The sequence below is a fragment of the Chionomys nivalis genome, chromosome 2 (genome assembly GCF_950005125.1).
Source record: "Chionomys nivalis chromosome 2, mChiNiv1.1, whole genome shotgun sequence".
NCBI lineage: Eukaryota > Metazoa > Chordata > Mammalia > Rodentia > Cricetidae > Chionomys > Chionomys nivalis.
Window position 1 is genome coordinate 134,265,565 of NC_080087.1, and position 27,812 is coordinate 134,293,376.

The 27,812-nt window shown below is 39.5% G+C and overlaps 1 protein-coding gene across 1 annotated transcript in view; it reads right to left on the bottom strand.

Moving 5' to 3' along the window:
- Pard3b (par-3 family cell polarity regulator beta) overlaps positions 1-27,812 on the bottom strand; it is a 1,010,698-nt gene that overhangs the window by 402,689 nt on the left and 580,197 nt on the right. The window contains exons 13-15 of the mRNA XM_057761958.1: positions 26,145-26,277; positions 21,212-21,311; positions 13,445-13,560 (exon numbers count right to left, since the gene is read on the bottom strand). Of these exons, the coding sequence (XP_057617941.1) occupies positions 13,445-13,560; positions 21,212-21,311; positions 26,145-26,277 (349 nt within the window). The remainder of the gene's footprint in view (positions 1-13,444; positions 13,561-21,211; positions 21,312-26,144; positions 26,278-27,812) is intronic.

Consider the following 27,812-nt stretch of genomic DNA (forward strand, 5'->3'; position numbering starts at 1 on the left):
TATGAAGTCTTTCCTAAAAAGTTCATGTATTGAAAGCTTTGTCTCTAGGGGTTGGCGCATTTGGGGCAGTTTTAGAAACATTGGAAGGCAGGGCCTATGTGGAATAAGGAGGTCCCCAGGGCCAGATACTTAGGAGTATGTTGTCTCAGGTCAACCCCCTTCCTCCCTCCCTCACCTCTCCTCTCTCTCTGGCTTTGGCCCTGGCTCTCTGACTCCTGTCCACCATGAGCAAGCAGCCTCTGTCTTACTCTCCCAATGATCTCCCAATGATATGTTGTTTTTCTTTCTTGTATGGGCCACAAACAACAAAAGCCTACCATGATATACTGACATATAAAATTCTCTGAAACTGTGAACCCAAGTAAGGCCTACTTCCTATTTCTTGGTTAGTTTAGTCGCCATAGTAGTAATGGTAAACACACCTGGAATACACACATCTAACTTTAAATAAACAGTTTCCATTTTCCCATCATTCTTTGTCACTGAAATAATATTAAGACAATCTGTTGGTTTTTAAATTGCATGTGAATGGTGCATGCCTGTGAGCTCAGTACTCAGGAGATGAAAGCAGAAGGATAATTAATGACTGTGGGTCTGAAATCAGTCTAGGAAGATCTTGTCTCAGAGAAACTCTACACTGTCACTGAACACACACAAACACACATATACATGTACACCAAAAGAAACAAATTTCCAATCAAACAAATCTTTCAGTATGTGGTTTAGGTTGACTTTGAACACATCATCCTCCTGTCTCAGGCTCCACGGTGCTAGGGTTGCATGTGTGCATCGCCACACCATTTATTTTCATGGAATTTCTGTGGACATCTACATTTGTATCCACAAACATGGGCCCCAATCTCTGGTAAGATTACAGACTGGACCCACAGCAGGAGGACCCATCCAGCAGACTTTCTTGAATCTTTCATGGTTGTAGAGAAAGCACTGGGGTTATTTACCTCATATATACTGATTTATTGAGCTAGAAATAAAAAGCTCCAAGTGTTTCATTTTTCATCCAGTTTTTGTGTGGTAGTGACTTTTCTTAAATTCTGGAAGTGGGCTAAATGCTTCCCAGTTCCTTGGTGCATGCCTGTTTTACTGCTCAGGAATCTCAAGCTCAACCCTTCACCTTCTCACGGTTTGTTCAAGACAGTCCTGAAGTGCTTGGGACTGGGAATTATGCCAATCAACTCCAGGATCAGTAGAAGGTTGATAGCTTATTCCCAGCCCACTTAAAACTATCACTCCTGATTAGTCAATTTCCAATATGATCTCTATTTTAATTTTCACTTTAATTTTTATATCTTGCATACAGTTCCTAGACACCTTTAATGACGAACACTGGTAACCAGGTGGGTACTAAAATATCAGCCTTTCCAGTCAAACCTCCTCTTTCCACTAAATGAGTCCTACATGTGCCATACTGGATGTCTTTCCAATATCTTTATTACATTATTACATTATTACCATATACACACCAAATCTCTTCAACTTTACCCATGAGAATATCTCTACTAAAAAATGAGCTATAGAGATAATATTCTGTTACCTGTTATCATTGATGGGACTTAGTTATTTAGCACAGTATTTAACATAGAGGGATAATCCAAAATATTTATTTAATGAATGAAGGAAAAGAGAAGAGCTAAGTAAATGAATTTCACATAAGAGTGAAACTACATATTCAAGCAACTGATGACTTTTGAATCTTAGGAAGCAGAGTAGGCATCTACGGGGATGCTAGGTACTCGAAAGCAGGGAGGAACACTGACGTGAACTCCAAGAGTATAGCTTAAGTATCCTGGTGAAAATTAAAACTAAATTATTCTTCAAAAGATTAATTGGTTTGTCAGAGATTAAGAAACTTTTGGATTGACATAGTCTGAATTTGACCCTACTTCTGGAGAGTTTATTTTTTTCTAGTCATTTAATGAAAGGTGTAAATGTATTGATTAGTATGTTGTTTGGAACAAGGAACACAGTGAAACACCTGCTTTCCCCTGTGAGCTCGGGCTTAAACTTGACTTTTAGAGCACAGCAGCATTCTACTTGCAAAAAGTGATATTTCATCTATAGTTCTTTCACTTAAAAATATTCAGATGGTTCACAAAAGAAAATATAGAGCAAACATATGAAATATATATTTATCTTTAAAAGAATTGAAAAAGTAAAATATTCCTTTTAAGTTTATCAAGGTGGCAAAATGAGAACAACTGATAGCAATCAGATGGCTTCATATATTGTAATTGGAAACAAAGCTGCTTTTCAGGAGAGAGCCAGTCATATGGATCAAAGCTTTACTACATTTGGTCAACAAATTACAGAAACCTACAGTGGCATAATAACCATTCACTCCAGAGGAAAGTTCACACATAGGGATGCCACTAAAAGATGCAAGACCGAGGAGGCTTTGTTTTCGCAGCTCACTGCTAACTACTTCCCTAAGGACAAGTCGTTGTCCTCCTTCTTGCAGCTCTGGTCCATGCGTCCAGTGTTCCAAAATCACTCATTGTCATCCAGGATTCTTTTTGGAAGGGATAATTATGAAATTTTCAAACTCTATTATATATATATATATATATGTACTATATATATATGTACTATATCACGTATTCTATGGGTTTTTAGCTACATGTTAAGTACAATGGTTTCAATCAATGAGACTCACTTCAAAACAACTGAAATGAATTTGGCTCATAATTCCAATGAGAATTTCAGTACTTGGATCCATTCTTGCACAGCTGTTTTAGCTTCATATTTTTATGGAGATATTCTCATATTAATACAAAAGTTCTTTTAAAATGAACATGGGACTGCATTTAAATACAAACAATGGCTTAAGAAACAAAAGCAAGTGAAGAGAAAAGGTTCATATTTTGGCTTATTTAAAAGGATTAGAATTCTACAGAGGAGCGGAATTAAGATACAAACACTAGAAAGCAATTCAGATACTAAATTTTAAGAGCAATTTAACATTCCAGTTTTAAAGGATAAGGGAGTTTACCGATCAATCAAGATTTTCCATCAAGTTATAAATTATGTTCTAATGTACAGAGACTAGCTTCATAAATATTTTCATGGATAGATAATTGCAAAATATCACTAGTCAAGATTCAGTTACAAACGTGTCCAAACTTTCTCTTTGTATCTCTTGCAAGAGAATTTAACATTATGTAACACTTACTTGAAGAGAATTTATTTCTACTGGTAATTAAATGAGACATGCAATTGGCTTCTTGCTAGTTATCCTAGGAACATTACTTCTTCCACAACTGCTAACATTGTTAAAGAAAAAAATCACTGGGTTAAGTGTTTTTATGTGAAGGATTGTTCTTATTTCAAAGGCTGTTTTCTTCTTTAAATGAAGAAAACATGATTGTTCAAAATGCAAATTCTTCCCTCCCTCAACTGGAGATAAGTGAGAGAAAGTGTGATTAGCCCTTTTTTTGTGAGCATTTATGGATTGGAAAGCATTTGATAAGGGTGGTCTGGAATAAGCCAAAATTTTCAGAAAATTCTAGAATCATAAACCAGTACAAAAGTGTAATTTCTATACAATAGGGATCATTTCCAATAAACACAGCAATTCATGTTGAAAATCTGTTTCTGAGGCAAAAGTACACACTTTTAAATCTAGAACTCCAGAGACAGAAGCAGGTGGATCTCTTAGGGTTTGAGGCCAGCCTGGTCTATGTAGGAAGATTCAGGCCAGCTGGTGTTACATAGTGAAACCTTGTCTAAAAAACAAAAGAAAACAAAGAACAATGTTTCTGTTGGTGTGTGGAAAGTAAAGCCGGGGAAAGGTTTCAAGGGGATGTGTAGGCGAGAATTCTACCCTTGACACAGAAAGCCAGTCCTACAGCGCTTCGCCAACCCAATGGGAACGCTATCCCCCTTTGAACAGGGTCTGTCACTGCACTGACCTACTGAGAACAACAATCTAGCCACAGACTTAGAGAAGTGATCTGATCTCTGAAATTCAGTAAATATTAACAATGATCTAGAATTTACTTTTAAATGAAGCAATTATTTGAAATTTAATTCTTGTTATATATAGCTTTAGTTAATCCAATGTGGATTTTCTTAAAGTTCTCCAAAGGGCTGTTTGGGGCGGAGATGCTGCTGTGGATTATGGGAACAGCTTGTTTTCTTTATCGGTTCCTCTTCTTTCAGGCCTGAGTGCTGCCATGTGCTTTTTGCAAACTCCACTTGCTCTTTCTTCAATCAGAATCACAGAGTGGACGGGTATTCTAATCTCACAAACACATTAGGATACACTAAGCCAGGTGTGCTGTCATGTCCTTGGAATCCCGACTACTCAAGGCTGAGGCAACAGCGCCACATGTTTGAAGCCTGTCTGTACAACTCAGTAAGTTCAAGGTTAGCTCAGCTAAGTAGTGAGGTCCTGCCTGGAAATTAAAAATTAGGGAGAGGCAGGGAAGAGGGCGAGGGGTGTAAGTCAGACCTAGGATTCTTTCCCAGCATATGAAATGCCCTGAGTTTGATTCCCAGTATCTACAACAGACAAACCCACTGGAACCCAACTCCCTGCACTGAGAGAGAATCTGTGTTTCTTACTGAAAGTTAACAATAAAGTTCCTTTTCCACAGTGGTGGTCAAGTTTCTTTTTCTTCTGAATCGTTATGAGTTGTTTTGGTTTACATAAGTTTCCCTCCGTAACCAGCATGAAAAAGCCAGGAGTCAGTATTCTGTCACTAACGTCTATCTCCCTAGAGCCAAGGCTTTTAAGCCTTCTGGTGTGGCTGTCATTGCTGGATATATCTGGGACATGCACCAATTTACAGGTTTGAGTGTTCTGTACCAAGGGGGAGGGGAGTGCCTACGTGGAGCTCCCCTGTGCTGCAAAACTTCCTTCCTCCAGGTGTTAGCTTTGCCTCTTTCAACTGCTTTTCATTGGACATGGTTTCTGGGCCCTTCTGCAGTATCTGGATCCATTTTATACTGTCCTGGTGTCTATTAACATGCTGTATTCAGTTAAATAGAGCCCTATACATGTATAGCATAGTAAAGCATTCTTGTTACTTGATCTGATAAAACAGATGTTCATTCAGGGGCAGGCATGTCAGGAGGGCAGCTAAAAGCACAGGGCATTGTTACGGATGTCAACATGCCATCTCTTGGAGTCTTGTACTAGGAAACCTGTGCTTTCATCATCCTCTTCAAGAACTGCTCCTGCTCCCCTCAGGCTGGGCCCCCATCTGAACATGGCTTCAAGAAGTAGTTCTCTCTATCTGAACTTTTCTTGTTTACTCACTGTATACAACTTTATTGTCTGTTTATCTGATGTCATGCACCTGGAATACTGGTCTGCATACGGCAAGTATCCAGTAAGTGATGACTGGAGAGACTCTTCCTCCCTTTCTGTTATTTGTATGTATGGTATGTAGAGTGTGGGTGTGTTCATGACCCAGTATGCATTCATGGGTCAGAGGATGACTTTTAGGCAATGGTTCTCCCCTTCCGACACGGGTTTCTGGGATCAAACTCATGCTGCCAGTCTTCCATGAAAAATATTTCTACACACTGAGCCATCTGGCCAACCCAAATTCCGGGGACCTAGTTTTCATGAAAATTATGTCAGCTCAACAGAAAGCTCATTTCTCTGGGACAATCTCTGTTAAATAACTGCTTAAGATTTCATTCCATTCTAGATTCCCTTCCTCCAAATTACACATAGCCCGGTTCTATCGGAGTCCTTGAGTATTTAATAGATATTTATCTCTTCAAACACATATTATTTCTTTGTGCTAAAAACTTTCAAAATCTTTTCCTTTGACATTTTGAAATACACAATTATACAATCGAATGCTCGGTTCCTAGCTCGCTGGAACTTAACTATCTAAGGAGCACATCTCTTGCTGAGGTTGTTTTAATGGGTTTGATGCAAGTTGCCGGTGTCCTGAAGCAGCCAGTCCCAAGCAGGGACAGTGCATGCACGAGACCACGAGGCAGGTCTCAGGTCTCAATGTGATGGTGGCGGGCTATAGAGACAGATAGGCACACCATGCAGAGTAAAGTTGGGCATTTATTAGGTGGGTTATGGAGGGGAAGGAAAAAGGAATGGGGGGGGCTGAGGCTGCAAGCAGGAAGGGAGTGGGCATAGCTTGTTTCTTAAAGAGACAGAGCATTATAGTTGCTGTTTTTCTCTTTTTCTTTTTTAGGGTAGTTAAGAAAGACCAAACACAGAATCTTATCATATTTGCTATTTATCTTTCTTTGGGTGATAATAAACCTAGTATATTTCAGGAGTGGGCATTCTAATGTTACACCTACCCTTCAGGCCATTGATCTCAATCAGGAAACAACAACAAAAAACATATTAAAGGTCAATATCACATATGATACTTCCCTGAGTTGTCCATGCACATCGCCATTGGTCACCAGACTTCTATCTCCTTTTTATTTCATGGATATGAATACGTGAGGACTCATACTGAGAACACTAGTTGTTTTGGGAATGTGCCATCTTTGTGAGAATTGGGTCTTTTTTATTTTTCATGCTTTTTTTTTCATGCAGACTGAGGCAGCTGGAGAGGTGGCTCAGTGGTTAAGAGCACTGGCTTCTCTTCCAGAGGTCCTGAGTTCAATTCCCAGCAACCATGTGATGGCTCACAACCATCTGTAATGGGATCTGGTGTCCTCTTCTGGCCCGCAGACATACATGCAGGCAGAACACTATATACATAATGAATAAATAAAATCTTAAAAGAGACTGAGGCAGACTCTGGGTGGTTTCTAGGAATCTAGGACAGCCATTTCACAATCCTGTCCACTTAGAGCACAGAACAACAGCTGTAACTCCTGGATGCTGGGGGCTCCACAGGAACAGCAGCCCTAGCTCCCCTATGCAGGGGGCCCCAAGGAACAACAGCCCTAGCTCCTCTATGCAGGGGGCCCCACAGGAACAGCCCTAGGTCCCCTATGCAGGGGGCCCCACTTCTCCAGCAGGTACATATCCTCCTGGTGCACTTGGAGAAAAACTAGCAAGGAACCCAGTGCCTCAGCTCTCCTTCTGATATTAACAGGGACCCTCAACAATGAACCATCAGACGCTTTCCTAATCCTTTGAATTTGTTTATTTAAATGTCAGACTAAGTTCTAAAAAAGGAATAGTTGATTCAGGTTTTACCATCTTTAGAGGCATTGCTTATTGATAGTAATAAAGAAGACCATGGGAATAATGTTTTACATGAAAATACATCAATACATAACATTTTAGTAAACTAGTATAATATCATAATATATAACTATACATTTTTTATATTCAGTCTCCAGGGTATTTTTCATATTTTATTAAAAAAATGAAGTATATCATTACAAAAACAATTAAAAACAAAGTGGTAGAGAGGTAAAGTGGGGTTAATATTATTTTATATCATTCCCATCTTTGATCTGACATGAGAGATGCCAATTTTTTTTTCAAAGAGGAATATCCCACACCTATGAAAGAGTTCTATTCAAAATATATCTGTAGGATTTGCCTTTATAGGTACAAGAAGTATAGGTACAAGTACAGAAATTGTATATAGTGTTCATCAGTTGTGTGTATCAACATTCTCTAATTTAAAAGGTAGAAGAAACTGACAAAGAATAAAACTGCAGACTTGTAGACCCTGAAAGACAACCAGCCAACCTATTCCTCTTGCTGAGTTACTGTGGGACGTGTGATAGCAGCCGCCCTCATTGCCAGAAGGCGGCCTACAGTTTCATCTGCCCGCCCCTGCATCCCTGTGTCTCACTTCCCTCACTAAGCAGAGGCAGACAGCTGGCCAGGGCTCCTCAGCTGTCCCGCCCTCAGTCCTCTCCATGTCTCAGACGCCATCTGAAACAGAGTGTGAGGCCCAAATGGAAACAGGCACAAAACTCTTTTTTAAAAAAAATCTTGTGAGAAACAGTGTTTTAAACTTGACTTTGAATGGGGCTATAGATTAGGTCAACAAAGGGACCAAAATCTTGAAGTGCTGTCCCTTAAATAATTGAGACTAATTCTTAAACACTATTATGGGGTCATAAAACACCAAGCCTGGAAATTAAAGATTTTTATGCCTCATCAAAAAGTCTTTGAATGTAATTCGCTGGCATTCTGCCAACAAGGGCAGCTCTTGGGGGGAAACCCTATGCCAAAGGCCAAAAAGGCAGCTGTGTTATTCAGCTTCTGAGGGCTTCCAACTCAGCACCCACACAAGCTCAATTATGAACAAATTAAAGGGATCCAGACTGAACACAGTAATTCTGGTAATTTAAATAAATAGAGTAAAGTCTGCAATTAGTAGGGAAAGATTGATTTTCTGGAAAAGCCAGAAGTATCTACCCAGTAACTTAAATGGGACCCTAGCCCTTAAATAAGCATAGTTATGGTCAATTGCTTAAAAATAAATTTCTTGTCCTTATCATTTTAATCATCAATGATCTGTCTTAAACATGACCACATGCAAACTCCAAAAATATCTGCTAAATATTGAAGCAAAATGGCCTCCCGAAATCTAGAGCGGTTACATAAGCATTAAGAATAGCAAGTAAAATTGTTGTCAGTTTTGCGTTACGCTTTAAGAGAGTGGAACTGAAACCCTCTGCAGCAGTTTAAAATATAAAACTGTAGCCAATCAAACGAACTTATAAGTTCAGAGAAAACACTTATTCAAAGAAAATCAGAGATTTATTGTGTACAAGCTAACTAATCCATTTCTGGTTTATTAACAAAGAAAATTATATACTGTCACCCTGTATAGATCCTTACAAATACTTAATAAAATTCAATACCCATTCCTGATTTAAAGAATAAAGGGGCTAATAAAAAAAAAATCCAGGAGGCTAGGACTACAAAGAAGCCCATCTAACCTGATAAAGTGTTTCTATCAGAAACCCACAGGAAGTATAGATACCATACACACACACACACACTCATGCACACATGCATGTTGTGCACATGCACACAAACATGCACGCAAGCACACATCCACACATGCATGCATACACACATGCACACTGAGGAAACATTCCTATTGAGTATTTAAACTCACTTTGATTATCTGATTCTAATGTTCCTGGGACAGACAATGCATTTGAAGAACCAAAGTAATTTAACTGCAATATATATATATATATATATATATTCTACTTAAAAAAATAAATCAGAGGAGAATTATCCTATAAGTCACTAAAATTCAAAGCAACAGCATGAAAATTTGTACAGGATAGCAACTTGTACAGGGCAGATTTAGATACCAATAAACGAGCAGGTCTATAACCCAACCCAGGCACTAATATAAAGGAATTTAGCATTTAATCAGGTTGCATTACAAATTATGGAAGGATGGAAAAGTCAAATATAATTTTTTTTCTGAAGAAATATTCTTCTACCTTATATACTATGAATAAAATATATTATCAATCATTTCTTCCCAAAAGCCTTAGGAAGAAAATAAATGAGATAAACAGGACAGTAGAGCCCCAGACAAAACAAAAACAAAAGGGAGACAAGATGGGTTTATATGACAATAAATCTAAACTATTTGTGTTTGGGGGTGGGAGGGGCATCAGGACATAACTTTGTGAAGGAGCCAGAGGTTGGCCTCAAAGTCAGCGTCAATCGCTTTTCACCCGAGATTTGAGACAGGGTCTCTCACTGGACCTGGAGGTCACTGTCTGCCTTCACTAGCTGGCCAGTGAATCCCCAGAGCTCTTGTGTGCCTCCCGAATTCTGGCATTATGAAGTGACTAACGTTTGGGCTTTCGTGTGTTTTGGATGAGCACTAGGTAGTTAAAATCAGGTCCTCACGGTTTCGCAGGAAGCACTCATGTCAGTCCCGTCAAACAAGCTTTATGATAAAGGGTATCAAGTGAAAACACAAGTAATGATCTACAACATTAGAACAGTATTCTGGAAAAACATAAAATAAGAAATGGAAATACTGGCAAAGATAAATAAATAAACTCAAGATACAGAAGATACAACTGGTCAAAAAAATACACAAAATAAAACTTTCACAAACTCAAGTTCTGTTTAAACAGGAAAGACAAAAGTAAAGTGTAAATCAAGAGACTCATTCCTTCCGTACGACATAGCTGTGCAATGACTCCATGGTACAGCAGGTGTGTGGACAGTCAAGCCAAGTGGACAGCATAACAGGCAGGGCCTTTTCTAAGATCAATGTGTGCTTAGTGATTAGGGGAATGGGATGGGGAAGCAGAGGCTGAAGTTTTCATAAGACTTGCCCTTCTTTGGAAACATACGTAAAAAGAAGTAATTGGAATCTCCTCACCTTTAAAAGTTCACCATAACATGTGAACTGACTCGATATACAGATAAAAGTTATCTTCTGACTCGGCAGCAAGAGCAAGACGGAAATGTGGTTACTGATGCTTCCTACAGACTTTTCCAAATACAGTGTCAGCTGCATAGCCCAGGCTGGCCTTAGGTCAAGCTCCACTGTCATCTACCAAAGTGGCCAGAATTGTAAGCATCTCTGAGCATCTCCCGCCACACTTAGGTCTGACAAAGAACTGGTCAATCCAAAGTCATCACTCAATAAATAAATATGAATGCCTATCCTTTTATGTCTCTGTATTCTTAACCATGTGAGGCTGATGCTTTTTCCAGGTTAAAAATTATTATGTGAGTATTCTCCCTAAAACTTGTAGGTTTCATTTGTGAGGATTAAATCCAGGGCTTTGTGCATGCCAGGCAAGCACTCGGTCAGTTGAACTACATTTCCAGCCCTAGGGTTTATTATTAGCTTTTAACTTTTGAAGTTGTATTTTATCCTGCTGAGAGAATTAGTCCCCTAAACATTGTCATCAACAACATATAATAAATATAATATAATAGTATATATTTCAGAGTTCCCAATGGTGCTTTAAACCTATATCACTCTACTCCTCTAATCAAAGAGGAGATGCTTCCAGATGCTCAGCACTGGAGCATCACTGGCCTTATTTGCTGTGAAAGACAACATATTTATTAAGCTCACTCCATTTTCTCTCTTGGGAAAAAGACCAAGATGGTTCTATACTGCTTACTCCCAAACTCCCTTAGCCTTAGATTCATGCTTCTCAGAATGGGTTCAACTTTTGACAACTGCTGTAAAAATGTTTTAATAGTATCCAACTAAAATACTTTGCTATAGTGTATTTTAAAGAAAGTCTTTTAGCTTATGTCCTTAATAAAATAAGCCATGAACAGTTGTGTAAATTGAACAAATATTACTATTGTCATTGTTCATTAGAATGTACAATAAAATTCAATTGATGGATACTAATGTACATATTTTAGAAATAAGATTTCAATTTCAAAGAGAAAATTTTCTAAAAACAAAAAAAAAGTCAGTATTAGCTCAATGCTTTTCTCAACCCTTATCAGAGAAGCTTCGATTTGTAGTAGATGGTGATGAACACTGAGATCCACAGCTGGGCAAAGAACAGAGAATGAGAAACTATCCCAGGTCTAAATGGGACATCTGTATCCTGCACCCTCTTCCCAAGACTCGGGGATTGCTGGAGAAGAGGAGGTTCAGTGAGAAGCAGAGCCAGAGATGGTGGTGACTGCAGGAAACAGTGTCAACTGTAAGCTAACAGAGACAGCATGCACTGAACCAGGGTAAGCTCAAGCCAGACCGAATTCCATCATGGAGAGAGGAGGTGGGCATGGCGTCCTGCCTCTAGCTGCGGACCTTAGCAACTGAAACTGGGAGGTTCACTTTTCTTTAAAAGTGTAGTACCTGATAAGTCAAACACCCTCCAGTGGACAGCCATAGCCTCAAGAATATATGGAGCTGGGTGGTGGTAGCGCACGCCTTTAATCCCAGCACTCGGGAGGCAGAGGCATGCGGATCTCTGGGAGTTCGAGGCCAGCCTTGTCTACAAGAGCTAGTTCCGGGACAGGCACCAAAAAGCTACAGAGAAACCCTGTCTCGAAAAACCAAAAAAAAAAAAAAAAGAATATATGGACAGCACTAATAGATTTGATGGATATACCAAAAAAGTAAAATAAGTAGGGTGGGTAGGGAAGGGGGTGGATTTGCAAGAAGTTGGGGGAAGGGGTAAATACAATCAAAAACAGCCTATGAGAGTCTCAAAGAATTAATAAAATTAACAAAAAATAAATAATAGAAAACTTTTGATATGACTGAGGTTTAATAATTTTGTAAACAGAGGTTTTTTTTCTCTCTTAAAATGGATGATATACTGTTTTCAGCTTTGACACAGATTTTAGAATTATAATGCTAGCCCTTTTTAATTAAATGAAGAAAAACAGCAATATATTTCCCTACCCCAAATTAAGAGTCATTTTTATCCACTCATCTTATTTATGGAGACACTGGGAAGACAGAACAGGAAATGTTTATCAAGCACTTCACGAAAATGAATTGCTCCTTAACGTATTAGTAATCACAGATGTCACTGTTGTACATTAGCCCTTTGGTTTGTCACGGGTTTGCTCTCAAGAAAACCCCCTTACGATCAGTGCTCAGGGCGGCCTCCTTGCTGAGCTTTCTATCTGTCTCATACTATAGGTGATTCGAGCAAATGCTTCCCAATGACTTAGTTAATTTATAGAAAATGGAATCAATTTCCCTTGTTTCATTGTGACTGAACGTTTTCCTGAGCAGCTGTAAATCAGCAAGAGAGAAGCACCATTTATCAGATCATTGGGTAGAGCTTGCTATTTGGATGATTCTGTTTCCTTGTTACTATTAATGAAATATATAATACACCTCAAGAAAACACAATTGCAGAGGTTGGTCCCTGATCTCTTGAGATGCAATGAGTATTTTCCTTTGAGTGTATGCTATACTCTTCTTCTAAGATCCCAGATGACAGCAATAATGTTCCTCAGTGTCTGAGAAGTCTTACAGCCCCAAGTCCTGGTCAAAATCGTTGCCAGAGTCCTGGAGCTCCCCTAGATGCCTATGATCTTCAGAATACCAGAACATTGTTTACGTGTCACACTAGGGTACCTCAATACCTTCAGTGTGACACATCCAAGGGCAACTCACCTCTCTAGAGTCATAGGATTTAGGGATATTTGGTTGAAGAAACCAATGGGAAGTATCCTTTGACCTCATTAACCTGCCTGGCTGAGCATCAGGTAGGCCCACCAGGCTTGGTATGCTCAAGCTGGACCAGGACACAGAAGCAAAGGCAAGTGGGATAAAGATTTTTTTGTGGCATTCAAGTTTTCCAGAATTAGGTTTTTCCTGATCTACACAGCGAGAGAATTATGTGGAATGTTTCATAGATATCAGCATCTCTCCTTCACAAAGAGACTAATCGCAGTGACGTGTGGGGAAGGAAATGCAAAGATGTGAACAATGCCTTTCTGAGCTTCTGCAGCTGAAGGAACAAAAACTAGAGTTTTGGAAAGACAGATGGGTGGAGATGTCCTGGGAAAGCAACCTGGACGCACATCCCAGTTACTTACCAAGGTCCATGCTCTTGGAGGCTTTCAAGTTAACTGATTCAGACTGCATGGCTGGTGTAACAGATCTGAAATTGGCATGTTGATCTGGAAAATACACTGTGGAATCCACTCCAGAGCTGTGGAAAGAAGGTATATATTATATTTAGGCTTAAAGCAAGAAGCAGGCAGGCAGGAAGGGAGGGAGGGAAAAAAAGAAGGAAGGAGGGAGGGAGGAAGATTATGAATGGACATGAATATATAGTTCTCACACTGAATACATTTCCTCTTTTCAGCCTGCAGTCATATATTTTAAATCAATTCTTGTTTCTCAGACTTCTTTTATAGAATTGCAACAATTGTGGCCTATACATTTTATTCTGCAGAAAAATTTAGCTAAAATGTACGTGGGCTAATAACGTCTTTTGTTCCTCAGTCATTTCTGCTAATTGGGACACTGCTGTATCCTATATAACTTCAGGTGGGTGAGGGGTGCCTGGGAAGCCCCAACACTTCAAGGGATGTTGCTAGATATTAGCTGAGCCCAGAGTGGGCTAAGAGATTCCTATGGGATAAGTGGGCCCTTTTAAAGAGCAGCGAAATGACATCTCCTTAAAGAAAACCACCTTGAGTGACTGACAGCTGCAGGAGACTGAGTTTTACCTCTTTAGGTGATCTTCAAAGAGGAACAGTAATGCTGAGTAGATATTCTGTCCATCAACAAAACCAAAAGGAAGCCACGGGAACAGCACCGTTGACGACTTGGACACAAATACATTAAATGCCCTTTATGGATTTTTTTAGTACTTGGGGTCAATCTAAAGAATTTTGCTTCGACTGAACACTCTGTTTTGATTGGGGATTCAGAAGAAAGGATTATATAAAGAAATTTTAGATAGTGGCTTATATTTATTTAGAAATAAGTATGGACACACTGTCTATAAATTAAGTTACAACAGCTTTCTTTCTCCTTTAGAGTGCATACATGTTGCTCATTTAAGGGTGATTCTGTCAGATGACAAGTCAGGGCTCTTTGACAACCTGAAAGGTCTGAGAGTGCCCTTTAAAGAGTCCGGGATTTTAGACAAACAGCAGAAGCAACATTAATCTTGAATGAAGGTCCCTCTAAAATGCAGAGGAGAATCTTAACTTTCAAACTAAATATACTACCCAAGTTTAATTGCTTTCTTTAAAAAATGAATTTTTTACACTTGATATTTAATATTTCCTGTCAGTAATAGTAAATAGTAGCCTTGAATAACTGAACCTCTGCTACTATAATGCAGTGGGTAGAAACAGAAAGGGTCCTGATAGGTGCCACAGTCCTCAAGAGTCAGGGCACAGAACACAATGGAGAGTTTACGTCCTGGCTCTGCTACTTGCTTGCTGTGTGACTTGGGCAAGACATTGGATCTCTCTGCACTTCACTGTCCTCATACATAAAGGAGTGTAATCATATTGTCCACCCTTCAGCCTTAGTTTCCTCATCTATACAATGTGAAGTAATAGGACTTCTTTGTAAAGTTTAAATAAATTAATAAATTCAGATATGCGAGACACTAAGAATAGTGCCTATCACGTGGTAAAAACTCAATGTTAATCATATTTTAGTATTAATAAATTCCTAATTATCTTTTTTTCCCCTGTGAATCAAGGTGGCTTTGGAATGAGGACTCAGAGCTCTCTCCAATGCAAAGATTACACCTGTTTACATGGAAACTATGCAGAAAGTTTGAATTGACTCTTTAGTGTTACTAAGATTCCAGGTGTTTCTTTCTTGGTATCTGGTTGCATTGTCAATAGAGGAAGCCTTCAAATGCCATAGACGTGATACCTAGCGATGGCAGAGTATGCCAACTGTGCTCCAGAGTCCTTGGCTTATATAGTGTTACTGATGCCTCTGTGGTCTAGTGGAAACACCCTCATTTTTCCTCCCAATTTTGTAGAATTCAGAGACACCACTGAGATCATGGGCACCCCGTAGGCTTTGGTGCTGCAGAGGCATGTGATACTCATCCTTTATTTGCACATAAGATCTTATGATTTGATCATGTGTGGGGATGCAGGTCTAATGTTGGCGAGACACATCATCTTTACAGATTCAAAGGCTTGAGACAGAAGGAGTTAAAGCTCATTCATCTATTAGGTAAGAGTCTACTGCCCAAAGAAGGGGACTGATGGCCCCAGATCACACAGCTGCTCAAATGAAAAGCCTGAACCTGAGTCACAAGCTTGGCTTAAGATACTGGCTTGAACACACAATTAAGTCTTTTCCTTTTAAACTCAAGATCTGATCAGTCTCCTGAGTAACTTTCATTTTAGATTTTCCTTTGCTTCAACCGAGGGGTAGATGAGATGAAGTAAGAAAAAACAAGTAGTTAATGGAAGCATATCTATTGTAATGAAAGTCATCAAGGAAGACTTCAGGACCAACATGAACACTCCTCTTTAAAACAAAGGACTCACTGCCTTTAAAGAACTCTATTCATGACTATGGAAATCTACCCATCTGATGAAGGTGTTGGTTAATCCATTTCAGCCTCTTAGTTCATCTTTCCAGACTTGGCAATAACTGACATGCCAAGAATAAGAGCTCAAATTCTCTAAGCTTTTGGAAAATAATCATTCTTACCTCTCCCATCCTACAAATAAGGTAGGAATGACATCTGATACAGAATCAAGGTAGAATCTGCTTAAACAAAGCAAATATATTTTTATAAAAATATTAGGATCTGACTGAGGAAAATAGGATAAATGAAAGCTGCACATATGAATGTTGTAAATCATTTGCACATAGATACATATGTCTGATTACATCCATTAATCTGATGTTATATACATCTGTTGCCATTATTTTCAATGTATCCAAATGCACAGTTTAAAAATGCTCATTTAGCAGGATCCCTCTTACCATAGTACAAAATGGAAATGCAAAATAAAGATGAAGTCAGATTGGCAGATAGTTAAGGAGGGAAGTGAGAGTACTCCAAGACGTGATGGGATTAGAGCCGATGTCAGCAGACATCACACTGAAACAGTGAGTGTAGTTCTGAATTAGTTAATGTGGAAATATATTAGGGATGTAAGTTAGACTGGTACAATCACTTGCAATTTTATGCTACACATTGAAAGCATTTGGAGAGAGGGTGACACAATGATTAACTATAAAATATGACCTATTTTATTTTTGAAGGAAGTTGGCATGTGCTCATGGCTGAGTGGGCTGCAGTGCAAAGCTGGAAACTGACAGCAGGCCAGAGACTTGTCCTAGATAAAGGCCGTGTTTTCAGCATGAACAACCAGGGAATCTCTCAAATAGAAAATGATACTCTTGTCAAATTCTGCTGCATAATGAATAAATACGGACAGCAAGAACATATGCTGTTGTCCCGAAAATGGTGACAAACCAGGAATATGAAAAAAACAGAGGAGTCGGGAGTAGATGTTCAAGGAGAACTCTCCGAAAGTAAAAGGCAGGGAGAGAGATTTGAAGGACCTGCCAAGAAAAGTATTTGAAGCATTAGTAGTCTATGACTTGCATATGGCAGGGGAGAAGTATGGCTGAGAAAATATGAACAATAAAGGAATAACCAAATGTTTCCTAAGTTGTTAAGAACATTGAATTAGTTAGGGTTTCTATTGCTGTAGTAACACAGCATGACCAAAAACAACTCTGGTTACGAAAGAGTCTTTTTCATCTTCTTACAGCATATAGTCCAGAAGCCAGGGAGCTGATACAGAGACAGTGGACGGGTGCTACTCACTGGTTTGCTCCCAGGACTTTCTCACTCTGATTTCTTATAGCAACTAGGACCACTCGCCCAGAGGTGATACCATCCCCAGTAATCTGGGCCCTCCCACATCTATTATTAATCAAGAAACTATACCTCTAAAGACTTCCTATAGGCCAGTCTTATGGAGGCATTTTCTCAAACCACCATCCCTCTTCCTCAAAACTCTAGCTACTGTCAAGTAGGCAAAAACTAAGCAGCACAAATACTTAACATATTTTGTTACTGTTTGACTTTAATCACTCATTGAGACTTCATAGTAAAAACATATTTTTCATACATTTTGTTTTTATTCAGACACACAAATTCTAAACTTCTCTCTCCCGGCATATCATTGATATAACAGAAATAAGTTCTGGTTTTGTGTTGCTTCAAATAATAGGCATGAAATTTGATCAATTTTAGTCCCCCTTCCTTAATACAAGAGAGCTCTTCTGCTTAGAGACCCTGCCCCTGAAAGCACACATTTCCACTGTAGAGGGCTTCCCATGTTTGACTTGAAAGGCAAGGAGACAGCCTTCCTTGCTCAACTTCCCTGGCTCCCTTCCAGTTCTTCCTCTCTGCTCACACATCCAAATCCCACTACTGCTGGTCACCTAGGCAACACAATGGCTTGTAGGATGGTATAGGTCACAGATTCCCAGGAGGGGAAGGAGTTGCAAAGCATTAAGACATATTTTATCCATCTCAATGTCTCTGTCCCTTCTACCTATATAATTTCTCCTTTCTTTTAGACCCTGCTACGTTCATGTCTAATGAGTCTCGTTGGCAATGGCTTCCCTGTGTACAATTGAAATTGCTCAGGGGGTGACATTCTCAACCCTGGTATTGAACTGTCCCATGCTTCTCCACTGCTTTCTAGAGAAATATGATACTCATGGAACATGGCAGAAACCTACCATGGATTTTCTCCCACATGCCAAAGTTTCAGCTACACTGAACACGGGATTCCTCCCTCTCTCATCAAGACTTTTCTTCTTCCACATTCCTGTGTCGTGGGCCCCTTCATTTTCCATGAAATCACTCTTTATTTGATGTAACCCTTCCTTCATCTTAAAGACAGAGTTGGGGTTCAGTCTTCTGAGTTACCAGGGCATTCTTCACTGATCTCTCCTTCCTAATTAGCTGTGTGTTTATCTTTTTAGGAGACAAATTAATCTTTTTATTTGCTTTAAAAAGTTTTGTTTTTTTTTTATTAGCCTACAATGAGTTGGGTTTTATTATGTCAAAAAAAGATTTTGGGTTATTATTTTTCTTCCCTGCTTTTTCCTCCTCTCTCCACTCCCTGTACTATCTCACCCCATGGCCTCTCCTACTTCGTATCACATGCAGCCTTGGGTACCCTCATCCCTTTCTCCACACTTCTTGCTCCCTCTTTAGGTTGCCTATCTGGTTTCATAGTCTATACCCACTCTCAAAATCCAATACCTACATACATACAACATTAAACATCTGATTACATGAGAGACCATGCGAGTTTTGTTTTTCTGCGTTTGAGTCACCTCACTTAATATCTTTCTGGGTCTACCCATGATCCTGTAAGTTTCCTAACTTTGTCTTTGAAATAGCTGAGAAAATGCATACATATTCATATATGTGACATTTTCATTATCCATTTTCCAGCAGATGGGCATTTAGGCTGGGTGATATTCTATTGCCATTGTACTTTGTGCAGCAGTAAGCATGGCTTTGTGGATGACTCTGTGGCAGGAGAGAAGCCCTTGGGTACATGGCAAGAACTGTTTTTTTCTGGGTCATATGGTGGTTCTAATTTTATTTTCCCATATATTTGTGATTCTATGAATGTTTTAAAAGTACTTTATTAATTTTTGAGATTATAATTTAATTATAACATTGCTCTCTATTCTTTTTCTCATTCCAGACCTTTACATATAACCTTTCCCCATCTTTCAAATCCAAGAGCTCTTTTTTTCACTAATTAGTTTTATGTGCATTTATCTACATACATATATATTCCTAAATCTACCCTGTGGAGTCCATATAATGTTTCTTGTATGTTTGTTTCCAGGGCTGGGCAGCTGGCACTGGACAACAGGTTGGTGTGCGCTTCAGTGGGGAAGGCCATCTCTCCCGCTCCTGGCTTTCCTTGGCTGTCTTTGTAGGGCTGAAGCCTTCTGATTTCTTCATCCACTTTGGCATGTTCCTTAGTGTCACCCTTTTCCAGTTCATGTTTGGGCAGTCATGTTGGTGAGACTTTGCAGATGTAGCTTAGGATGTTACTAGAGACACAATCTCTCATCAAAGTCCCTGATCTGAATCATACGATCCTTCCACTCCCTCTTCTACAGTGTCTCCTGAACCTCAGGTGCATGAGTGTTTTGTAGATGTGTCCTTCAGGACTGTGCTCCAACTCTGCATTTGGATGGCTTGTGGCTGTCTGTAGTGGACAGTGGATTTCCTCTGTTGCAGCTCAGACAATTGCACAGTTTTACATTACCCCCAGCAGTGGACAGGGCTCTCATCCCAACAGCCTTGTCATCATTTCCGTCATTTATTTTCTCGATAATAGTCAGGTTGACCCAGGTGAGATAGAATTTCAAAGTGGTTTTAATTTACATTTTCCTGGTTGCTAAGGATATTGAACATTTAAGAATTATTTACTAGACATTAGTGTTTCTTCTTTAGAGTACTGTCTATTCATTTCATTAGCCTACTTATTGATTACATAGCTGTATGTTTTTTGTCCTTAATTTTTGCAGATCTTTATATAGTCTAGATATCAATGCTTTCTCCATACCAAGCTCTGCCTGGGAAAGAGCTGACTGAGATTCTCCCCCTCTGAAGACAATCTCCCTTGCTGTTCAGATACTTTAATTTCATCCATTTCCACTTGTCAATTCTAGGGACTATTTTTTGTGCTGCTAAAGTCCTGTTCAAAAAGTGCTCAGGTAAGCTCACCATGTTTTCCTCTAGCAGGCAGTGTCTCAAGTTTTAAATTAAGGTCTTTGACCCATTTTGAATTGACTTTTGGTCAGGGTGAGAGATTTCTGTACATCATCAAATTCATTTTGGGTTCAGGATCAAGACAGGCAAAGCAGATAAATGAACAAAACTAACGACATCCATATGTTCTTCTACGAAAGCCCCATCAGTTCTTGTTGCATATTGTGATTCTCATGATAATGTTTTGAGGAAAATAACCGATTTCAAATACTAAAAATCAGAGGTAGTAGAGCATATGCAGCTTGTCTCCGATAGAGTTGGCTACACTTCATGTCACCTTATTTCTAGATTATATTAAAAAGAATAATAGAAATGACATCAGCATTGATAAAAGGAAGATGAAGAAATTTCACAGGATTATCATGGGAAACAGAATGGAATAAAATACACAGTTTTTTTAACAGCCATAATAAATACAGAAAATAGCAAAGAGACAATTTAATGATTTTTAAAGCTCATCAGAAGAACACAATCTATGAATTCCCCTAATCAAATAGTATGCATGCTTAGTAAATCTTCCCCTCTCATGTTTGTGTGAGACTAGAAGTTATTGATTTTCTAGTTTCTATTACAGAATGGCTATAATATTGGGTACCCTTTTCAATATTTTAGATTATATGGTGTTGCTTTAATTTTTGGTTCCATTAACTTTCTTGGAGCTTCTATTTTTAAAATTCTTTTTGTGGTTGCCAATTACAAAGTAAATAGAACCTGAAGCTATCTGCTTTCTGCATTTTATTTTGTACCTTCCTATGTAATTCTCCTTTCAGCTCTGTTCCTATGGCCTTCAAACTTGGAAAAGAAACACCAATCATTTTCTTAGTGATGTTAATTAGATAATATTGATATAAAAAAAATAACCAGGAAGTCAATTAAGAACAATGTAAACTCTTAGCCAGAAAATCCTTTCATCCAAAAGGAGAATGGAGACTATGAGATTTCCATTCTGGAAAGAAATAGAGTTAAAATAAGGTTGCTGAGTTTTCCCAGAAAACCTCTAACAGGGAACATTTATGATATATCATTTTATCGATACCTGTGGCTGTAATCTTCAAGGCCCCATTCCAGAGCAGGATGTGGTGAGGGGGACGGCGGTACTTCACTCTCGGCCCACCCATCATTGGGAAGCAATAGGTCTATAAACAAGGAACAAATAAAGCTGTAGTAAGCCAGAGGGAGAACGATTCACTGCCTACTTTTGTTTCAGTCCATCTCTCAGACACATAAACCAACTTGGAAATCAATAAAATTTCACCTGGAAAGGAAGGTATCACATGAATGCTCCCTGACTGGGGTGGCCTGTGCCTTCTAGAGTGTATATGCGTGTGACCTACTCACTGGCCACTATGGCATATAAATCTCCACCTCTCAACAACCTTTTCTTACCTTAAAAACCTGGTACTTAACAATATCCCTGATCTGTAGGAGACTCATAAAACATGTCTTTTATACCTTAATATTTTTATAATTATGGCTTTTTAATTAAGACTCTAAAATATAATTTAGGCATTTACCTGAGTGAGAAAAAGTATGAAGAAAAAAGCCTTGAGACACTGTATACTCATTGTTTGGAGAAAGCATGGGAGAAAAGCCAACTTTTTGTGTCTGTACTGTAAGATCTTGTAAGCAAAAGACTAGAGTCTGAATTTGTGGTTTCCTACTGAACAAAACATGGCATTCTTCTACAGGCTCTTCATAGTGGAGAAATAACATGTACCCCGATATTCAGTATTACTATTAAGAAATGAGTTCTGATGAGACACTGTGGGTCAGACATTATGCTAATCATATTGTTCATTCTGAAAATTCTTTCATTTATTACAACAAAATGACTATGGATTAAAATAGCTGTAGATCATCTCCTTTTCCCTAAATGGCTCCCGAAAGCCTATTGGTAAGTTGTTAGATTGAGCCTCTGTCTAGGCTTCAATGACTACAGAACATTCTTCTTCCATCAAGTCACCACATCTATGACATCTGTCTTTACCTGTCAACGTTTAGTTCTGTGCATTAGTGGCATAAAGTAAGTCCTGCATCACATCTAGCCAGTTCCATTTTTGTGAAGACAGTTATCTATTGAGCTAGCAAGCTGTAATCTACTCATCAACAGGTTTCTAACTACACTGAAGGTAACGTCTTCTTTGTCTTCTCTTTTGTCTCTTTCAGAATTGTTAGAGTCTTATTGTAGCCATCATTTTCATTTTTATTGTATTCCTAGAGTCTAGCTGGTTTCCTCGGTGTGGGTGATGGGAGCAGAGGCCAACATCATGTCAGTGTGGCTCTGTGTGAAACATACTCTGTTGAACTTTCTTCTCTTGACCCTGACACCTTTGTTAAGCTCTGTACAGGTAAAGAAGCATAGAATTCTAATCTCACACAAATAATGTTTCTGGATTAACTGACTATATGAGTATATTCCTAATACACAGGCACCCACACACATCCCTGTGAATGCTGATAATATATTTTCTAGTCCCTAAGTTATTGTTGGTTAAATGTCCCTCTTTAATTACCATATCATTATTATTATTTTTGTCTTGTGGAGTCCATATAGTCAAGAATAGCAGAGAGATGGATAAAAAAAAAAAATCATGACTTTAAACAGGATAAGAAAGCTATGGCCCTGGTCTGAAATTGGTCTGAAATTAGCTCAATATTTGTCCTTTAAATAAAATGTTGTTGAAAATAGCCACACTCCCTTATTTGCACACTTATTATAGTTGTTTCTGCGCTACAATGACCAAGTCGAAAGAGCTTGATGACCCCGCTTCTGACTCTTCTTAAGGGCAATAATAGTGTTGCAGCACTGTACACATGCCTGCCTTCCTGATGGTATTTGATAACATAAAAATGTCAATCAACACTAGTCAAACTGAGAAGGAGAACTCAATGTCCAATCATCATTGCAGAGGGCCTCCAGCTACGGATGCAGAGCTGATGAACTCTGACCCCCACAAATATAAACACTAGGGCATTTTATTATTTCTTCAAAACCCTCTAGAGACCATGGATATAGTGGGACAGGGCACAAAGTGGAAATGTTGGATTTGAAGTAGGGAGGGAAGACCTAACAGTGGATGACGGGAAGGATTTTGGCAGTGGCTTACCTGAGCTGTTACCTGAGCTGGAAGTGGAGACAATGCAGGCAGAGTGTGAAGGAGTGGAGGGAAAGGGGAGAAGGGTCAGACTAGAGGTGAGGCTCCCTCCATCAGCATGAATCCCAGTGCTGGTGCACGTGTCCAGACTGTCCAGAGGCCTAAGCTGCTTACAGAAAGCCCCAGGGACACAGCCTCCCTCCCGCTGCTATCCTGGAACACCACAGTTCCTCCTCAGGAGGCCCAGCTAACAATTTTCCAAAACAAATCTGAATTTTCTGCTGTTCCTATTTTATAAATGTTATTCTAAAAATTCTTTTCTGTGTAACAGCTTGAAGAGAATAAAGAATAAAATGTAGAGCAAACTGTGGGCAGTATTTACTGCTATACAGAATGGGATGGAACCCAGTATATCAACTGTGGGCAAACTGTGGGCAGTGTGTACTGCTATACAGAATGGGATGGAACCCAGTATGTCAACAAGGAGCCTTACACACACAGAGAAAAGGAAAAGGGGAAGGAGGCCAGTTGATGTTTTGACTGTCCCAGCTTCTCTCCTTACTAGACATTACATTGTGTCAAATCAACCTTGTTCTGCTAAATGAGGCCCTTTTAAGTCACTTAACCCCTATCACAAGTCTCTGTCATGTAGCAACTTCACTGGCTCTGAAACTCAGGGACTCTTGGAATTTCTCAAAGTGCAAAATGTGAAGACTTGAAGAGAAGCAGTGGCCATGATGAGTGCAGGATGACAGTATTTTAATTCTAGAATCTTCATAAAACCTCTAAGTCAGTTGGCTTACACGAATAGTAAGCTTATCAGCTGGCCTCTAACTGGAACTGCTGTGAGTCCACGCTACGTGAAGCTGAGTCTGGGCAACTGGGCAACATGGTACAGACACCCCGGGATCTGATAACAGGCAGACTTTATTTCCTTCAGGCAGACAATGGTTAGTTGCCTAAGAGGCTTATGGCAATGACATAGCCAATCTCAGTTGCTCTCTTACAGTACCACACTACTCCATAGTGGACATTACCAGGAATTTTCTAGTGCAGAGGGAACGGTCTTAAAAGAACTGGGTTTTTCATACAACGTGGAAAGTCAAGGTAGGAAATGAGGCAGGCACCTGGCAGTGGGTTTTAGTGACTTTGTTGTTTGTTGTTGCTGCTGTTGTTTCCTTCTCATTGGCATGAAAGCTGTTCTATCTGCATCTGTGTTTGAGAAGGAAGAGAACATAGAAAAATCTTTCCAGGGATTATCTGTCGTTGCCGTAACCAAAGAACTCATTTTTTTTCAAACAGATAGAAAGCATAAAGAGTTCTAAGGATGTTTCTGTGTTCTACAAAGAAAGTATCTTCCTCCCCTGCTTTGTGGACAGTAGAAGTGAAAGTCTCAAGATCTGTCAAGAACACACAGTTTACTTAAGGTAAGCCAAGACAGACTGAGTAATTATTTTTATCTGGTTACAATGTAAAGTTAGCATTTCATAGACATTCTTAGGATCAGGTGGAAAGAATTCAATGTTCTGAGGGAACAAGAGAAGGTAGGGACTTTGCCGTGGCTGAGATGAACCAAAGCCAGGGACAGGAATTGAAGCCAGGCTCCAGGTTTATCAAATATGCAGAGCCTTGGGTAAATTATTTATGCTCACAGACCTTCTATATCTCCACCTGTAAAATGAGGCTAATATATGACACACTTTGAATGTGAATGTAAATTGCTTAACAATATATCTAACAAACAGCAAACACTTGAAATAGAAACCTTTCAGAGGTATCCCCGCCTGCCCCGCCCCCTGCAACATCTCATTCCGATGAAACGGTCTAATGCTCAAACAATCTCAGACTCACAAGTTCATTCTGATATAATAACATCAGAGTTGGGATTTGTTCCTGCGCCATTGTAGTTTGGTGACGACTTATGTGTCTTAAAACACAGGATCGATGGTAGAATGTTTATTGCAACCACTGCATATGAGGCTGTAGAATGTTCAGTGATATGTAGTATGTTCATCACGTGCTATAAATTGCGGGAAAAATATCTTAGAAATTACCTATGGTAAATTTCATTTTACTTGCATTTTATGTATACATATTTGCATGAAGAGAATATTTGAAAGATCTACATAAAATGTTATTGATTAGGAGCCATGATAGATAGAGGGATGAGTAATATTAAATTTTCTTTTTAATGCTTTCCTCTAAAATTCTTACAATGAATATGTATGTATTGCTTTTGTAATATAAAAAGTAAAAGCTATTAAAGAAAGAAGAAAGAGGGAGATAAAACAAGTTTCTGGGTGACCTGGAGTGTAAGCTTGAAAGAACAATGAAGAAAATCCAGAAGTCTGCTTGCAATGTGATCCATTCCAGTAATAAAAGAGTGTGTCATCAGACAACAACAGTCCAGCTGCCACGTCTGGCCTCAAGCTGTGCTGTTCCACTACTTGTCACATTCATCTTGGACCCAAGCACAAGGCTGTGAGTCACATCTCGACCACTTTGTGGTGTCATGTAAATCCATGCGATTTTGAAGAGGCTTGGTAACTTTCAATGATAAAAATGATCTTCAAAAAACTCACAGTTTGCCATCTTTGATTCTCTAGCCATGGTTTGTTTTAAACAAAATCCTCATGTTTGGGGCAGCAAGCACAGAAACTGTCACTTAAACTGGAAGCCTTGCCAGGAATCTGATTCACAAGTTCTGAGTCAACACTCTCACCCACCCCTCAGTTCGCCTGACTCTGAGTGACAGAGTCTGCACTTTGCCTAATTAACTTGTCTTTGTCCCTGATACTTTTCTCTCTTCTAGTGAAAAGCCGTTTTTGTGGTTTTGTGCCCTATTCGAAGAGAATGGGAATGGAGAGACCTTACCTTTCCTTTTATTTTGTGGACTGTAAGTGCCAAACGGATACAATAGACTACCATCATTTCGCCTGGAGGTACTCAGAGCTTCTTGACAGTTCTCAAAACATGGTCTGGAAAGCACCCCACAGTCTGTAGGCTCCTAGGGACAGAAACAAAAATTACATTTTAAAAATACATTTCAACGTGGACGATCGAAGCGGAGTGCAAGCGTGGATGGTCCTCGTCAGAAGCTCCTTTCGAGTCTCAAGCATGTACATCTTCATTCATGAAATGGCCCTGAATTTCAAACATCTTTCAATACGAAATAAAGAGCACGGACAACGTAGTGTTAAGGATCATGAGTGCTGATAGCCCACAAAAGAGGATTAACTTTATTATTCCTTCCCCCACTTACAACTGCCTTCTTTCAAATTCTCTTCCATCTGGGAGGACAGCTTGTGGCAGTGTCAATACGAGAACACAGTTCATGCCAAGGGTGTTTCTCTGCCAACCAGCTGGTTCCTCTCTCCCTCTGCCACTCTTTCTCCCTCGGTAAGTGCATATGCTCTAGGACAAATCGGTACCCAAGCGGTGTTTGTCATGAGAATGCCATGATTGCGTCCTATTGCAGACCCCAGGCTTTGACCGGACGCTAAAGTAAAGATCTGTGGCAGGGCCAGGCAGTGGTTCTCCCGAGAGCCTTTTTCTCTTCTATACTTCTCTTTCTCATTCAGATTCTGACAGTCTGTAAACAAATCCACAGTTCCCTGCAAACTGCTGCCTCCAGAATAACACCCCACAAACCATCCTCCCCAGGTGCTGCAGAGGTAGCAGGCGATAGTGAGGTAGCTGACGACAGAGAACTCAGGTTTTCAAGCGGATTGTGGCATAGCAGGCTGTCTTTCGCTCTTGTTCCTATTATTTGCCTCCCTAACAGATTTCAGGGAAATAAATGATTTGGAAGCCATTTCATAGCTCTTCTCTTGGCCATTTGTGAGAGGCACATGCCATAAACACAGAGCTACTCCCCGAGCTCCCTCCTCCAGGAAAGCATTTGGCGAAAACACAATACATTTGATTCTACTTTGTTCTCTTTAGTTACAAAAAACAAAAATCAAAAAAAAAGAAAGAAACAAAGAAAGAAAGAAAGAAAGAAAGAAAGAAAGAAAGAAAGAAAGAAAGAAAATCAGGATCTAGCTAAACAAAATATTTGAAGCATTTGCTTCTATTCTGTATCCTAAATAATTAAAATGTTTTCAGCGGCAGAAGGCTATTAGCTTTTCAGGAGGGCTCCTGACACAGTACTCTGGCACAACCACGTTACCTTGGCTGCTGTTGTGCAGGTACAGGACACCAGTGAGTCCCAGCGTAACGCTGGAGCCCCAGCAGTCATAGCGCTCGCCTTGCATTGCCTTGTGTTTTCACTTCACAAGAACAACGAGAACAAAAACAATTTTTTTTCTGCTTTCCTAGCTCTTTGATAAATGACACAATCAATATCCCAACAACTGATCAGTAAGCAGCCTAATTAAAGCATCCAGCCTGTAAAACAGAGCTGTCGTGGAGGCCTCCATTAGTGTCCCAGCCAATAAAAAATATAATGGATTTTTAAACATGTTCTGCCTCTGTGAAGATGAGCTGCAGCAGGGAGGAAAATGTTTTAGGAAAGAGAAAAACAAAACCAGGTCATAACCC